This window comes from Arctopsyche grandis, chromosome 3, assembly GCF_051622035.1.
Source record: "Arctopsyche grandis isolate Sample6627 chromosome 3, ASM5162203v2, whole genome shotgun sequence".
NCBI classification, from domain to species: Eukaryota; Metazoa; Arthropoda; class Insecta; order Trichoptera; family Hydropsychidae; genus Arctopsyche; species Arctopsyche grandis.
In genome coordinates, this window is record NC_135357.1 from 37,079,551 (window position 1) to 37,097,293 (window position 17,743).

Below are 17,743 nucleotides of genomic sequence, written 5' to 3' on the forward strand. Positions count from 1 at the left end.
CTCGATAGCCACCTAACTTTACAAATTTGTTGAAATGACATAACTTTGGATAATTCTTCGAATTAAGAATGTGCAACATCTTATGAGCGTAATAAAACCTTTGTGAAGGCTTGGTGCAGGGCTTCCCAACCTTTTTGTACCCTAGAGCACATTCTAAAATATCGGTAGGACGGCGAGCACCACCTACTTTTTTTTTCAAAGCAAATTTATAGTCGGAAAAGTTAATAAATAATACACAAAAAATCAACTTAAAATATGTAAACTATTTTTTATATTATTACTAGCTGTATTACCCGGCTTCGCTCAGTATTTATAATATAAACCGCTTAAACATGACGAATCTAATAGTAAACATTTTATTAAAAAAAAAAAATTAAAAAAATTAAATTCTTTTTCCTTCTAGGGCTTCGCCCACGGCGCTCCCTGAGCTTTTGCCTTCTAGGGCTTTGCCCTCTGCGCCCCCATGAGCAATTTCTGTTAAGGGCTTCGCCCCTCTGTGCCTCATGAGGCTGCGCCCCTCTGCACCCCCTTCGGGGCCCCATGAGGTTGCGCCTCCTGTGGCGCCCTTGGCGGGGCCCTATGAAACTGCACCCCTTGCGCCCCCGCTCGGACTTTGAATCCATTAAATCGAAAAAAATCAAATCGGCGCCTATGAATCGAAAAAAAAAATTGAATCATTTGTTCGATGACGGCTGCGCCCCATGAGGCTGCGCCCCCCTGGGCCCACTTCGGGGCCCCATGTGGCTGCGCCCCCTTCGGAGCCCCATAAGGCTGCGCCTCCTTCGGGGCCCCATGGGGCTGCGCCCCTTGTGGCGCCCCTGGCGGGTCCCCATAGAACTACACCCCTTGCGCCCCCGCGGGGGTGAATCCATTGAATCGAAAAAAATCAAATCGGCGTCTATGAATCGAAAAAAAAAAAATCGAATCATTTGTTCTGGTTCGCATATAATTTCGTACGGTTGGGCAGCTTACGGAAAAGTGTCACACGACCAAAAACTTTGTCACACGACCAAATCGTTTCTGAACTAAAAAGAGGTTCGTCAAAATATATATGTATAATTTATTGCTTCCAGAGTTAACAAGCATTCTTGTGAGAATTTCGCGGAAAACGTACATGGTGGTGGTGTCTCAGTGTCGTCAGAAGGAAAAAATGTCAAAGAATCATCTAAAAAGCTAAACAACATCTAGAGATGTTTTTATTTTATTTTATCATGTTTTTCTGCTTTTGCTTTATTATTTTTATATTATGTATTTTATCTTTTGTTTTTCTTCTTTATCAAATTTAGGCCATTGTTCTTTCTGTAATGCCACAATGGTCAAAACTATAAACTATAAATAACCAAGAAAAAACAAAATTCTCGAATAATCTTTTGGAGAATACTCTCGGAATATTCTCGTTATCCGAGAATATTCTCTTACAACACTAGGTACAGGCTGCTTTAGATTCATTCGTGTATCTGAAGCCGAGTTCAAAATCGTATATTATTTTGAAATCGAAACAAATTTGCACTGAGAACTGGTTTATGTATATTTCTGCGGTCATTTCAGTGTTACATGAAACCTGTTTTCTTTGCAGTGCGTCGTCAGGTCAGGGTATCGTCAGGTCAAACATTATCAGGCGGAATGTTACCATGATACGAGAGCCACACTTCATGTAGTCTTATTCCGGAGCTGGTCAGCATGGATCGTCTGAAATGGAATCCTCGATCAATAGTGAAGTTGGTGCTGCTGACCTCGCTACTATCCCCAGGTCCAGGTGATCACGACGACCTTCATAACATCACTTCTCATCACATCGTTGTCCACTAACTGAATTCATTCATTTGTGGTTATGTATTGTTTTTTCTCTCGCTCCACCGACGAAGCAAAAAAAACAGTTTTAATGGCATATATGTGTGTATCGTATCTCGTATGTACTATGTATGTTTATATTGCTAAATAACTAATATTTGATAAAAAAAAATTGATAAATAGTGACATTTGCAATCAAATCATATATTGAAAACTATATTTGGCCTTCATTTTATATTTTATTTTTATTCTTGAACATTCGTACACGGTCAATATAATATTTCTTTTTTTTCTTTTTAAATGCTTTTTATTATTACGAAATTATATAAGTTCACAATACATCTTATATCTATTTTAATAGCTACTGATCTACTGATCATTTTCTATTTTACAATTTAATTTAATTTGGTTAGTAATCATAGTATTATATTATTCTAATGTTAATCTACAGCATAATAGGAAAAAGAACTCAAAAACCTATTTACAATCCTTATAATCAATATAATCTGATATATAATATGTACATACATATTTATTTATTCATTATAATTTTGTACATATTTATACATATGTACATATGTATATATATACGAGTATGTCACAGTGAAAATATATTTTCACTGACATTTCGGTGAAAATCATAACCAGTTACATTTTCAGGGTTGGTTTTATTCATTTAAGATTAGATTTAGTAGTGTTGGTATTATTTAAGGATTAGGATAGGTTAGGTTAAGTAAGGGTTGGCCCTATGTTGGGTTAAATTTGATTTAAACGTTATAAATTCATTACATGATACATTTTCACTGCTTGAATTGGTGAAATATATATTTTCACTTGAAATATGCTTTCACTGTAACATATAAATATGTGCATACCATATGTTTTTACATTATTTTTTTTTCAATCTTAAATTTGTTTATTGAAATGACATTTCTTATCATTGGTCGTTTCGGTACGAGACATTTCTTATCATTGGTCGTTTCACTACACGATTGATTCTATAAAATTCATTTGAATATGAATATAATTATTAAATACTATTTGGAAGATCGAATATCGTTCGGCATACAAATTTAAAAATAATAATTTATTTTCTATATACCTAAACCGGTGCGTTAAGAACAGACTTAATTTAACTTATTTACTCATGTATGTATGTATATATTATATTGGTATGTATTGTTGCTTTTGAATTTACGTGATAACGCTAAGTATACGATAAAATATTGGGTGCTACTTTAGTATGCGATCTACATTTGAATCGACGTTTTGTTTTTATTTGTATCGTAGCAACGACCTGTTTACTATAATTTTTGCACACCTCTTTTATACTTCACTTACGATTACAATTCAGGAAAAAAATTGCCTCTTATCTGATCATTTTCATACTTTGCCAAATTGCTCATTTTGGTCATCAATATAAGTAAATGTATCCTCCGCCATTACGATGGAGAAAAAATATCGTTTTAGACGCGTTTGAAATTTGAATTTCTGAAAAGTGCCTGACGTTTATCCAGTTTTTAGTTTTAAACATAGATGGCGGTAGTAAAATAAAATTATTGGTATTTTTGTTAAGTTTTATTTCATCAATAGTTTCACAAAAAAGAAAATCTTATCAGCCAACACCTATTTATTTAAGTGTCAGGATAGGTTAGGTTAGGTTAAGTTAGGGTTGGCCTTGTTGATTTAAGATTAGGTTGTTTGGGTCGATATTATTCAGTGTCACTGTCACACGCAAGAACTGAAAAGTGAGACCGCATATTAAAATAAAAATGTGAAGCTACACCGCATACTAAAGAGGCACCAAATATTATTATTTTCATACTACATATGTACATGTAAGTACTAAGTAAGTTTTTTGAAAATGAATATATAGACAAATTTTCCTCGTCTATATGTATGTATAAATATGTATGTACATACACACATATAATTGAGCATAAATAGAAGTGAGAATATACTAATTTTTTTATTATTTTGGATTAATAACACTATACATAAAAATGTATATACGATAACCTATTAAAAGTTATCTACATGCGAATGCTAACTAAAATCGGGTTCGGTGATTACTGGTCACAAATTACTCGTCACAAAGTCACTAAAATCTCTATAACGGAACATCTGGCAGCCGAAAAGTCCATCATACTAACGATAACTATCATAGTAACGAGAACTTGAGTGCCAAATATTGTGTATTCGCGATTTTCATGGCAAAAATTTTCTTTGTGACCACCCCAATGTGACGAATAGTCCAATTACCCTAAAATCGTCATAAAACCCGTTATAATTAAAAGTGACGTCAATCTATTTTTACAAGCCTACTATGTTTACAATTTACTATGTTTTCACTTCGATATCGATTCAGTGTCACTTCGATATTCCTGCAGTCTTCCGATTGTTTTGATACTTTGCCATTTTTACATACCTCTTATACAGTTCACATGGTTTTCGTGTAAGTCGTCATTTTTTATCTCTCTTATCTCTTATTTACAATCCTATGTATGTTTCATTTCGCTAATGGTTCGGGCGAAATTCCTACATTCTTTCGATCGTTTTGAAACTTTGGTCAACGATGGATATTTAAATCAATTCTGCCAGTACGATGGATAAAATAATAGTAATAGACATAAAAAATAATAGTAATAGACATTTGATATTTGGCCGAAACACCACGCTATTCGACTTAACACCAGCCATTTAACATTCATTTTAACAATCATTATATAATCTACGAGTGAAGCACAAATATATAAGAGAGATAAAGAGAGCCTATAATGCAAATTTTATAAAATATAGAGTGAAGAAATAAAAAGTTATGGGCGTTTATACAATTAAAATCTGACATAGCGAGAGGGTGGCGAACAGGTAAACAACGATCGTAAGAGTGTGGATAAATACGGTAACTTTCTTATAGACGTCACCGAAAACTATAATGGAGTGTTTTCAAACGTATCTATTACGATTATTTTTCACCATCGCAATGGCGGATTTGATTTCCACATACATATTATGATGACCAAACTGAGCAAAACGATCGGAAGAGTGTGGATAATAACCCAAATTTCGTCAGACGAAAAAATCGAAAGCGGGCTACGAAGTGGCTAGTAAAAAAATTCTGCTCGCTGACAAATGGCGTATTTTTTCCTTGCATATTTCTATAGATAAATTACACATTTTTCTTACTTACTGATTAATTAATAATCGATAACTTAAATACATATAAAAATAAGAATAAAATAGTAGGTGGACTGGCGCCACTTTCAACTACATATAATTACACTGTTCGACACGAAAAATGGTTCAGAGACAAGATATGACTTTTCTTATAGATCTATGCCCAGTAAACACGAATATGGTAATAAAAAATGTTGATTGGCTCGAGATTCGGACATATATGTGTTTTTTAAATCGCGCAATTTTTCTATATCATGGTGTTGTTCGGTAGATGTCTCAAAATCTGACCATTTCCTGTTCTAAATGAATATTGGAATCTATAGTCGGGTATTTTATCTTTCTTTTGTAATACTTTTCAGCTTTCAAATCTCTCTAAGTAGTCGTCCAGTTCGAATCAAATGTCAAAAGTACGTATTTTCACTTGGGCTTTTTTCCCACTGTTAATATTATTTTATATTGAGTATTTCTATTGAAAGATGTTTATTGGGATAGTGTTCTGGTCAAACTATATCTTGTATATTTGTTGGAATTATTAAATCGATAAATGTGATAAATAGTGTTGCTGCTCATGTACGAGAAGAAATTGAACATTTGAGTAAACAGCACTATGTTACTTATAGGAAAGTTATATCTATACATTGTATTTTCTATTGAAACATTTTTATTTGGATGGTGTATATATCTCCGAATCTCGAGCAGCGAATTAACATTTTTATTACCAGATTCGTGTTCACTGGGCATAGATCTATGTATGTATAAGAAAAGTCATATCTCATCTCTGAACCAAAAAAAAGTCGTCATTTGTCGAACAGTGTTATTGTACAATTATATTTTATCTATTTTTAATTTCATTAGGATATTATACTATTTTTTTCGTAAATATACAAAAATATATCTGTGTTTACCTAATTCTAGCTTAAACTCGTTTTTCTAAAAATTGGACTCAAGCCACATTCAAATATAACGGCTCATATGATACTGTTGCGTAGGGGTGGGTGGAGGATCCAAGTAAAAGGCCAACAGTCGTTTCACAGCATTTATTGATGATTAAGGAGATACACGCACTGTCACTGCTCAGTCCAGAATGACATGATATCGCCTACGTACCGCCTTATAAGGGGTAGATCTCTCAGGACGTCTTATCTGTTTACCTACTGTATAGTCACGTATTCGGATATGTATTAATACGGTATGAGAACTGCAATCATTGTTTAGCTTACATGCACTTAGCTTGTCGCTAATCCTTAAAACCACTTACACCGGTCTCACGGTCTCTCAGGACGCTACCCGGCCTAATCCGATCGCAATTACTCGGCGGCTCTTTTTAGTATACGTAACAATTCATTCAGTTAAGAACAAAAAAATAATTTAATTCAATGAATAAAAAACTTTTGTTTTTGTTTAAGGATTTGCTGCTCCACAGAATGATGACAGAGTCTATTTTGGGTATTGATGGCTTTTTTTAATTTTAAAATTTAGATTTTATTGCGCATCTAATATTATGCATTGTTGTATGTATACTTGCTCAATCAAGTGATTGAGAAAATGCTAAAAGAACATTTGTAATTTTAGCGAGCCCGGGAGCCTAATAACCAGTAGAATAAGCGATGTCGATAAATCGGAGAGTCCAAGTTGTACGTTACCCGCCCAGCCCGAAAATGGCAACTATGACATGATCGGAGAGAAGGGATCACCCGGAGACAAGGTGCAACAAACAACCCTGCTGGTATACCACTGTAATGATAAATACGAATTGATGGCGCGAGATTCCACGTTCAGAGGTATTGTCGTATGTCTCAACGAAGGCAAGTGGAGTCACGACATCATCTGCAAAAGTGAGTTATCTCAAATTCTCTGCATGCAAAGGTTGTTCCATTTCACACAGAAAATATGCGCAGGCTAGGGTCGTGTACAGGGTGTTGATTTGGCTCTTAGTAAATAAAGAAATGTATTGCTCATGAATAGAGATAGGATCGGAAGCGTGCCGTTCATTGGTAATTGTTTGCCGTGCTTTGTTAATTTTTATGATGGACCTTTTTATTTGCACTCTAGCCTTGTATCTATTATTATCAAACATATACAAAACTTTTATCAGACCTAAACTACATAGAATACGCTTTTAGCATATGGAATCCAATTTTTAAAAAATATGTTATATGTATCGAAAGGGTACAAAGGAGAATTACAAAGATTCCTTCTGAACTTAATTCACTGTCTTATAACGAAAGATTGAAAAGAATGAATCTCACGACACTGGAGACGAGAAGAATAACTTAATCGAGGTCTTTAAAATGCTAAATAATCATTATAAATGTCATATGTCCAATTTTTGAATTATTGAAACTGGCTGTAGGTGCAAGGCATTCCTTATGCTATATTTTATTTGATATTTTTACTTTATCTGTTATTATAAATGCTATTTTTTATGTTTATGTATGGATGTATTTATGTTTATGTTTAATTGTTATTTTGTTTTTGTGTTATATTTTTTGACCATTGTGGCGCTTTAGGAATTCCTGTTATGCCACAATGGTCTGTTTAGAATAAATAAATAAATAAATAAATAAATTACATTCAACGAAAAAATTCACCTCATAGGTCACTCGCTTTGACTTATTTTGAATCTAATAAATTGATCAGAGATTCCTTCTTTTCAAACAGAGTGGTTTCAGTCTTGCCAATAATATTTTAATTTCGGATAACCTTAATATTGTTACGTAGGGGTGGGTGGAGGATCCAAGTAAAAGGCCAACAGTCGTTTCACAGCATTTATTGATGATTAAGGAGATACACGCACTGGCAGTGCTCAGTCCAGAATGACATGATATCGCCTACGTACCGCCTTATAAAGGGTCGATCTCTCAGGACGTCTAATCTGTTTACCTACTGTATAGTCACGTATTCGGATATGTATTTCCACGACATTGGGTCTCCCCGTACCGATTCTGAGAAAAGCCTAATAACGGTCATTGTTTAGCCTAAATGCACTTAGAGTCCAGATATAATCCTGGAAGTAAGTGCAAGCACTTAGTTAATCCGATAACAGATATCCGTTGGTCTAAGTGCAAGCACTTAGTTAATCCGATAACAGATAACCCTTGAATGGTCACATAGTCTCTGGGATTCTATTCGTTTAATCCGCGGCGTACGTAACAATATGTTTAAGAATAAGCTTGATGTATTTCTTAAACTTAAAAGATTTCTGTAATTCTTCTTTCCCAATATCTTATTTCTGTTTCTTGTTTACTTTTTTCTCTCCTATTCATAGTCATTTTGAATGTATTTTTACTTTTTTCTCATTTACTTTACATATGTATAAATCAAACCACTTGGATCTATCGGCTTTTCCGCCTCCCCCAAGTATGTTAAATAAATAAATATTTAATTTTTGTGAGATTAAATAATTTAATCTCATAAAATTAAAAAAAAAACTACTTTTGCATTTCTTTAGTAAATGTAATAGTTAATAGATCCTTATAGAATTGGCTAATATTACAAATTTAAAAGTCATAAAAAAAGAAAAATTTTTAATTTATTCGGCACCGTTTGGAATTTTTTTTTACTGATCCACCAAACTGAAAAGTTTGAGATGCACTGGATTATTACTGTGTACTTCTTATTTTCAAATAATATATAGCAATTGAAAATGCATGAGTTCAATTGCTACTTGACGTGTTTTTGAAAATGAAAATTGTGTTGTTATAAAAATGATTTTCGGTTTGTTTTTTTCTTTCAGAAACCACTGGCAAGATCACCTCAAAGTTAGTTTCCGTTTCTCATCCAACCACTTACTTTGATTTTTTAATTTTTTAATTTTGAGTTTGAATTGCGTAGCATAACGGATTCGTGTGTGCTACCAGAACAACCGGAAAATGGCTATTATGACGTAATTGGGCCCACAACTCCGGTGACTGCAGGCGAACGTGTTTCCACCTTCACCCAAATTGCTTATAGTTGTGAAGATGGATATAATCTTGTTGGACAGGGTTTCGTCGTCTGTCGGAAAGATGGTTCTTGGGGTGAGCCCGTTCGATGCGAGAGTGAGTACCATGTTTAAATTCAGCTTTTGCGGGGAAAGAAACGTCATTTATACCGAGTTGACAAGATGCGAGTAGCGTGGACCGAGTAACTTGGATGGGTAGCTTGGAAGTTACTCGCAGCGTGGCAACAGGTTATCCGATCCAAGTAACTCGCCCAAGCTACTTGCATCGTGTCAACCCAGTATTAGCCATAATCGTTTAAAGCAGCGATTAGCAACTAACGGTATGCGAAAAATGTTAATTAAACATTGTAATAATCATATCGATTATTTTCATCTTTTTTGGCAAACGTTTCATGCATGGTTTCCTATTACTATTCGTTCGTGTTCTCAAAGCCACTATCGCTGAAATATAACCGTATATTTTTGAATAAATGGTCAGAAGTTTCGAGAATAGAACTATAAAGTATCGTACTGTCCAAAAAGACCATCGTATTTGATGATATGTAATTCAGAATGACTAATTATATGTATGTAAACCTGTATGAAGTAACGTGATTAGGACCTGTCGGCACGCGTAGATATAAATAACAGATATAAACGTCATTCGACTTTTGGCCGAAACACCACGCTATTCGACAAAACATCACGCTATTTAACATTCATTATACAACCTACGAGTGAATTAAAAATATATAAGAGAGATAAAGAGAGCATATAATGCAAATATTATAAAATATCGAGGGAAAAAAGAAAATTTTATAGGCGTTTTAATAATTAAAATCTGACATAGCGAGAGGGGGGCGAAAAGGGAAAAAACTATCGGAAGAGTCACCGAAAACGATAATGGAGTATTTTCAAACGTGTCTATTACGATTACGTTTCACCATCGTTATGGCGGGTTTGATTTCCACGTATATTGATGACCAAACCGAGCAAAATGACAAAAATTGAAAACGATCGGATAAGTACCCAAATTTCGTCAGACGAAAAAATCTAAAGCGAGCTAAGAGACGCTAGTAAAAAACTTCTGCTCGCTGAAAAAATACAATCGTATTTTTTCCTTGCATATTACTATGCATAAATTACACATTGTCCTTACTCACTGATTAATTAATAATCGATAACTTAAATACATATAAAATAGTAGGTGGACTGGTGCTACTTTCAACTTTAATTATTGTACAGTAATATTTTTTCTATTTTTAATTTCATTGGATATTAAAAATAAAGAGGCAAGTTATGGATGATGAGTTATTCCAAAGAAAATCGACATGTACTTACTTTATAAATAAAAAAAAATAAAACCAAAGGCTTCGCTTAGCTATTATGTCTCCAATCAGTCCACTAAACTTATTTCCTCTGATTTGACGTGTGTAACGTGACATGACGCACGAAAAGTTGCAAGACACCAACCAGTTCCCGTGTAATCTGTCAAAACTCTAAAGCGCATGCGCTCAAGCTGCACGAAGATTGAACAAGTGGAGACAGCTATCAATTTCAAGTGTTTCTACATAGTTTAAGTAACCTGTTTTCTAATATTTCCACTGAGACGGTGTATTGTATAAAATTCACATGCATGTTGACAGGTGATAACGCTCCACCATCTCCCACAACCAGTAAACCAACGACCCTTGACACACGAACAACAGGGTATATACTCAATTATTTATAGTAGCTGGTCATATAACACATACTTAAATTACATGAATTGTTTTGATTTGTTTTAAGGAGATCCGACAAATGCGCGTTGCCAGCTTATCCAGAAAATGGTAAATATAAGGTTGGAAATCAAGAGATGCCTCCTGGAGCACTGGTTGATCCATTCACAATTGTAATATATACGTGTAATCCTGGCTTCGGTCTACATGGACCCAGCAATATATTTTGTGAAGAAGGTGGAAAATGGAGCGATGAAGTGCAGTGTGTCAGTGAGTTTTAATCCTACATTTTGTAGATGTAACGTCAAAACGATCAAAGACTAAATGTTCCTGATAAAATATTCACGAAACTTTGAAATTCTTACAGAATTCTGTGCGCCGCTTGAGTCGTCGACAGTTGACTTCAAATGTTTGTATAGAGGTGAATTTATTGATTGCAATAATACATTGCCAGATCGAACAACTGTCACCACAATATGCAAGGAATACCACGTGCCTACATTCGAACGAAATTTGATAGTGTTGTCGTGCAAAAACGGCGTATGGGACAACCGAACTCCAAAATGCAGACCAGGTGCTGATTAATTTCGAGCTTTTTTATTTAGACACATATTTATATAAATGTTTGACAAATACGCATATGTCTTTGACAGATTGTGGGCAGATAGTAGAGGGTGCTGGAAATGTATTAGGTGGCCGAGCAGAGATTGTTGGTGGGTCGCCTTGGCACGTCGGCATCTATAGCTACGGCACGGATGAAGTTTTCTCTCAAATTTGCGGTGGAACAATTATCAGCAGAAAGATTGTCATCAGCGGTATGTAATTTTGAATTTGAACCCAAAGATGTATTAGTAATTGCTTTATTGCATGTCGGTTAAATAGTCTCAAACTAAAAGTAACCACAAACGTAGAAATTCATCGGCAAACTCTACATAAATGCTTTATTTCTTAAAAATTTATTGTATTAGAGAATATTTTCAAAAACAAAAAAAAAACGATAGTAAAAGATTATATACTTCATTGTTACATACGCACATAATTGTAACTTGAATCATCTGTTTGATTGTGTTGTGTTTTGAACATATGCTTTGAACATATTTGCCAGCAGCATAGCTCGATCGTTAAGCTTCTGCTTAGCGTCGAGAGGTTCGATCCCATGAGCTGACCTCGATTGAAAATATTTTTCTGAGTATATCTGTTGTGCTGCTGGTCAGACCTGGATATTTGATATTATTAACGATTTGATAAATTTGCTTACTCGATTCGTTTGTTATATATAATATAATAGTTATTGAGAGTCTAATTATAATATAATTTTCATTTCAAACGAAGCTGCTCATTGTTTCGACATCGGTGGATTGATTCAGAATGCTCAAAATTATGCTGTTGCTGCTGGAAAATACTACAGAGATTGGATACATGAGATCGACGACAACGCGTCGTATAAGCAAATATCTGACGTAAATAATTAAAAGTGTGTCAAATGCTTTACAATTTGTTTGTTTGCCGTGTATAATTTTCAGTTATAATTCCAGATTGAGACGATTAAAGTCCCGGTCAGATACGGCGGCCACAAATACAGCCTGCAAGAAGATCTCGCCGTTTTGATTCTCAAGACTCCATTCGACTTTCACAATATGGTGCATGCCATTTGCATCGATCTTATCGATCAAGGCTTCAACAACCTACAGCTCTTACCTGGAAACGTGGGAAAAGTGTGTAAAGCTGAATTCATATTTGTATGCATTGAAAGTTCATTACCGGTTTGCCGGTAAATTTACCGGCAGGTAAACCGGTAAATACTAAATTAAATACCGAATTTAGACTACAAAATTACATGGAAGTTTGTTGGACGCCAATGAACTTTATAGTAAAAAAGGTTCAATAATATGTATATTTACTTGATTTTCATGTTATGAAAAAAATTGTTTTTTTCTAAAGACTTTTTTTATATAGAAAACTAGTTGCTTTACCCGGCTTCGCTCAGTATTTAAATTTGACTCTTATCCGATCGTTTTCATACTTTGCCATATTGCTCATGTTGGTCATCAATATAAGTAAATGGATCCTCCGCCATTACGATGGTGCAAAAATATCGTGTAAGACGCGTTTGAAATTTGAATTTCTAAAAAGTGATTGACGTCTATCCAGTTTTTAGTTTTAAACATAGATGGCGGTAGTAAAATAAAATTATTGGTATTTTTACAAACCTCCTTTACGTTTCCCTTATTATTCAATTTATTTGAATCGAAAAAAAATATAAATTCAACCAATTAAATCGACATAGAAACTGACTTGTTTCCGATGCCCAACCAACGATACTTACAAAGTCACTTTCGAAATTATATATTAGACTAGTTGTTTTACCCGGCTTCGCTCAGTATTTGTAATATAAACAGCTTAAACATGGTGAATCTAATAGTAAATATATATATTTTTTTTATTTAATTTATTTGAATCGAAAAAAATATATATCGAATCGTCATAGAAACTGTTTTTTTTACGAAGTTCCCCCTCGGCGAATGCCCCCAGCGCGTCACCGGGGACATTCGCCTCCAGCACCCCTCGGGTCTTCGCCCCCGGCGCCCCCCGTCCCCCGTCCACATATCATGAAAATTTTGATTTGTTTTCGAAGTTCCCAACCGAATCCTAACCAATAATACTTACAAAGTCTCTTTCGAAAAAATATATATTAGATTATCAGCTATAAACAAATATTTGGCGAATTATCTCATTAACAGATGTCTAACGAAGACTAGGTTTGTTAATCTGTAAATAGATTTGTTCATTATTTAACAGGTCGTTGGTTGGGGTGTGACCGAAGCAGGAAATACTAACTCTGCATCGCCTCAATTAAAATTGGCAGAAGTACCGGTGGTGGAATACGACAAGTGTATAGATGGGATACCGGAGGAGTTCAAAAAGTATATAACTTCAGACAAATTCTGTGCCGGCTTCTTGGATAGAGGCAAGTACATAACTACTTATCGTAGTCCCGACATATCACAAGTCAATCTGAATTTCAGGTTCTTTTTTCTGAATTTTGGATGTTGGGACTATGAAGCAATATGAACCTAGTGTGTTTCTAGTTGTTGATGTGACTGATTTTTTTGTGCAGGTACGACAGTATGCAGTGGTGACAGTGGCGGAGGCATAGTCTTTAACACTACTGAAAAAGGTGTCACAAGATGGTATATCAGGGGTGTAGTCAGTGCTGGAGCTCTTGACGATACCAGAACAACCTGTCGACCCAATTCCTATACAATATTTACTATTATATATAAGCATCGAAATTTCTTAAGCACTTTAATAAATAAATATGAATAATATCACCCATCACATGTTTCATCGATTCAAACAAATCCATCTTAGTTCCAATATGAATATTTTAAACAGTATGGATGTATGTATGTACGTATGTTTCATCGAATCACAAATCCTTCTTAGTTTTAATGAGAACGGTAACGGGAACGGGAACAAGAACGGTAATGGGAACGGGAACGGGAAGTGCATGCGTTATTGTGGTATTGCAACGTATGCCGGTTCAGCTAGTATTTAATAAAAATTATTAAATACAAAAGATAAAATTTCATCTCTCTCCAAAAAGTTATGAAATTCTGAATTTCCACAGTTGAGCACAATAATTCTGTATGTTTTCCAGCACATTCCGAATTTGAGATTCTGGATTTTCACATTATGTTGCAACTAAAACAAAGTTCAGGAGCAGACTCGATTCAATATAACATTATAAATGACTTTCAGCTGCAGTAAATGATATTTTAATTTATAAATTACTGGAGCTGAAAATGTTAAGATATTGTAACGTATACTAAACAGAGCCGCCGAGTAACTGCGAGCGGATTAAGACGGGTAGACGTCCTGAGAGACCGTGAGACCGGTGTAAGTGGTTTTAGGGATTAGCGACGAGCTAAGTGCATGAAAGCTAAACAATGATTGCACTTCTCATACCGTGGGAATACATATCCGAATACGTGACTATACTGTAGGTAAACAGATTAGACGTCCTGAGAGATCTACCCCTTATAAGGCGGTACGTAGGCGATATCATGTCATTCTGGACGGAGCAGTGACAGTACGTATATCTCCTTAATCATCAATAAATGCTGTGAAACGACTGTTGGCCTTTTTCTTGGATCCTCCACCCACCCCTACGCAACAATATTAATAAATCATCGGCGCAGAATTTTCGTCCAACTAGAAGGGGTGTGGTTATAAATGTTTAGATAAAAATTATATTCTGTTATAAAATAAAGTAAAAATAATTATAATGTTTTTTTATTTGAAAATTTAAGTCGGCCGACCTTTAGGACAACAAATTTAAGTTGTATTATTACATATGTACATACATATGAGCCGTAATATTTGAAATTGGTGGTAGTCCAATTTTGGGTTCCATAAACACTATTTCTGTTTAACTAAATTCACAAACTGTTATCACTTTTTCAATTCTATATGTCCAGAGTCTTGGAAAAGCAGAATAAACATATTACAGCCCACCAGTATTTTTAAATACTATTAAACGCAAAACATTAATTTTAATATTTAATGTTTTGCGAAATATTTCTCGAAATTAAGAAAAGTATACTTATGCCACTTTCAATTATAACGGCTCATTACAAACTTCAAAACAAACAAAACACTCTCAATTACAACGGTTAGGCTGTGTATAAACATTTAATACAGACCCACAGGTGATGAGGCATGTTTTTTTATTGCTGAGCATATTGAATAAGGAATATTTTATTTCTGATATTCTCATCTCAAAGATACATATGTACATACATACATACATAGTATATCTTCATATTTATATTGTATGTAATTATAAGTCGTAGTCTTCCGTTAAATTACCATTAACCTCCTCCCCCACCTCAGATAAAAATTGAGATGTCTAAAAGTTGTCTTGTGTGCCAATGACCCAAAAAGGTGATTAAATGATAAAATGTGATAAAAAAGCTTTGTTGGTGGTCAGTGCTACTAAAACCTACCTGCTTCACTGTAACACGAATTTCATAGTTACTTTCACACGTTTCACCCAGATAGCACCCAATATATCTGAAATGATTGATTCTTTCCATCAAGTCAATTTTTAAAGAGTTATTTGTTTAATGAATATCATCCATTTAGTTTTTTGACATTCAATTTTAACCCCGCTCTAGAGCTACATATACAAAACAATTGCGTCTAGTGTTGCTTGCAAATCATTTATGTTAGTGGCCAGTAGTACAGTTTCATCCGCATACTGAATGTTATTGATTGATTTGAATATGCTCTATAAAAAATAGAGCATATTATGAAGAACACTGTGAAGAAACACTGTGACGCCTCCATGTGAGCATTGAGTCGAAATGCAGTCCTAAATATTTGGCTGAATAAGCTTGTGGAATTTGTAACCCGTTGATGAAAGTCTGATATCACTTCGTCACAGTGTAAATGTGACTTGCATTGATTTGAGCTCGTCAAGTTTTATCTTTCAATCCTTGGTCCACTCCTCCTCCGCTTGCGACTCAGGAAATATCAGGAGGTCCTATCATGCTTCCCTGTGGTACTCCTGCTGTGGCTGTAAATAAGTCAGAATATGCCTCCTATTCTGCGACCCTTAATTTTTTTATAATAACAGAGAACACCACCACATGTTTTTACAGTATCTATGTAATATTTTATTTTTAATAAACATGATCGCAATTTTTTCAATAATCGTTAACTTTGTTGTAAATTAAGCCTATCATTAGACCTTAACGCAGCGGTTTCCAAACTGGGAGGCGCGGACTATTGCCAGGGGAGGCGCCAAAACTTTTATAAAAAAATAATTTTCATACCATAATATCTACAAATAAATAAAACTTCATATCGTAGCTTAACAGTAAAAATTCAATGCATGAATGTTTATTTTTATTTTTCTTTCATTTTTATATCTACATTTAATTCCTATAAAAAATATCTGGAGAGGAAGATTTTAAAAATCGCGCCTTTGCAAACGCTCTTTTTCGGTAATGCACAAAACGACCGCTAGTTGCATGAAACAATAACCTCAAATTTAAAAGTCACTCGTGGCTGAAGTGTCAACTGAAGCGTATTGTCGGAATGTGATATTGTTTTTATCGTGATTTCTTTCTGAAAATAATAGTTAGTATATTTTTATAATTACATTTCATTATTATTTGTTTAAATTATATCAATAAAATATTTTTTAGCCGAATGGATAAATTTTTGAGTGATTACAAGAGAAAAGTCGACAATGATGAAGATACTGATGCTTATACAAGTGGAAATAAAATCAAAAAAGGACATGGAGATAAAGCTTCGAAGAAAAGACTATACAGTTCATCGTATTTATCATTAGGATTCACAAGTGTTATTATAGATGGTTTGGAAAAACCAATGTGTTTGTTGTGTTCGAAAGTTTTGGCTTCAGATAGTATGAGACCAGTCAAATTAAAACGGCACCTAGAAACTCTACATTCTGAATACGTTGAAAAGCCCATAGAATTTTTTCAAAGAAAATTGGATGAGATAAATATTCAGAAGCAAACGTTCAAAAAAATACTTTCAGTTACACCAAACGCATTATTGGCTTCGTACTATGTCTCTTACCGAATCGCAAAATGTAAGAAAGCACATATAATAGGAGAAACCCTACTTTTACCAGCAGCTGTTGATATGGTTCGAATAATGTTCGGCGAATCGTATGCAAAACAGTTGAGAAAAATTCCACTAGCTGATAATACAGTCGGAAGGAGAATCAATGATATATTTGAAGATATTTGCGATCAATTAGTTTCTCGGCTTTGTACTTCAAAATTCGCAATACAAGTAGATGAGGCAACTGATATAGCTAAAGATGCCCATTTAATAGCATATGTTCGATATGTCGCGAATAATAATTATTAGAAGATATATTATTTTGCAAACCCATTCTTGGGAAGACCACATCCATTGAAATTTTTAATATAATAAACAGCTTTTTTGAAGAAAACGACATAAAGTGGAATAATTGCGTTAGATTGTGTACCGACGGAGCTCACTCAATGTCCGGACACAAAGCAGGTCTTCAAGCATTGGTCAAAAAGAAAGCACCACATGCTATCTGGACGCACTGTATGCTTCACAGAGC

At 34.5% G+C, this 17,743-nt stretch overlaps 1 protein-coding gene across 2 annotated transcripts; it reads left to right on the forward strand.

The window, feature by feature from the left end:
- The first annotated feature begins 931 nt into the window (after positions 1 to 931).
- Positions 932 to 14,062, forward strand: LOC143909343 (modular serine protease-like). 2 transcript variants are annotated; one of them, XM_077427274.1, is made up of 14 exons: positions 932 to 1,035; positions 1,577 to 1,756; positions 6,375 to 6,414; positions 6,541 to 6,803; positions 8,705 to 8,729; positions 8,803 to 9,008; positions 10,537 to 10,600; positions 10,679 to 10,878; positions 10,976 to 11,182; positions 11,262 to 11,423; positions 11,941 to 12,068; positions 12,144 to 12,323; positions 13,408 to 13,576; positions 13,727 to 14,062. In XM_077427274.1, the coding sequence occupies exons 2-14, from the start codon at positions 1,681 to 1,683 to the stop codon at positions 13,933 to 13,935; spliced, it is 1,929 nt and encodes a 642-aa protein (XP_077283400.1). In that variant the 5' UTR covers positions 932 to 1,035; positions 1,577 to 1,680; the 3' UTR covers positions 13,936 to 14,062. The 2 variants fall into 2 exon arrangements, with proteins under 2 accessions (XP_077283400.1, XP_077283401.1); XM_077427275.1 differs by lacking the exon at positions 932 to 1,035 and adding an exon at positions 1,414 to 1,477.
- Positions 14,063 to 17,743: the final 3,681 nt, after the last annotated feature.

Excerpts from the sequence above, each read along its gene's own strand:
- LOC143909343 (XM_077427274.1), top strand. The coding sequence starts at position 1,681 with ATGGATCGTCTGAAATGGAATCCTCGATCAATAGTGAAGTTGGTGCTG. Across the intron at positions 1,757-6,374 it reads GCTACTATCCCCAGGTCCAG|GATTTGCTGCTCCACAGAAT; the intron begins GTGATCACGACG and ends TTTTTGTTTAAG. Across the intron at positions 6,804-8,704 it reads TCACGACATCATCTGCAAAA|AAACCACTGGCAAGATCACC; the intron begins GTGAGTTATCTC and ends TTTTTCTTTCAG.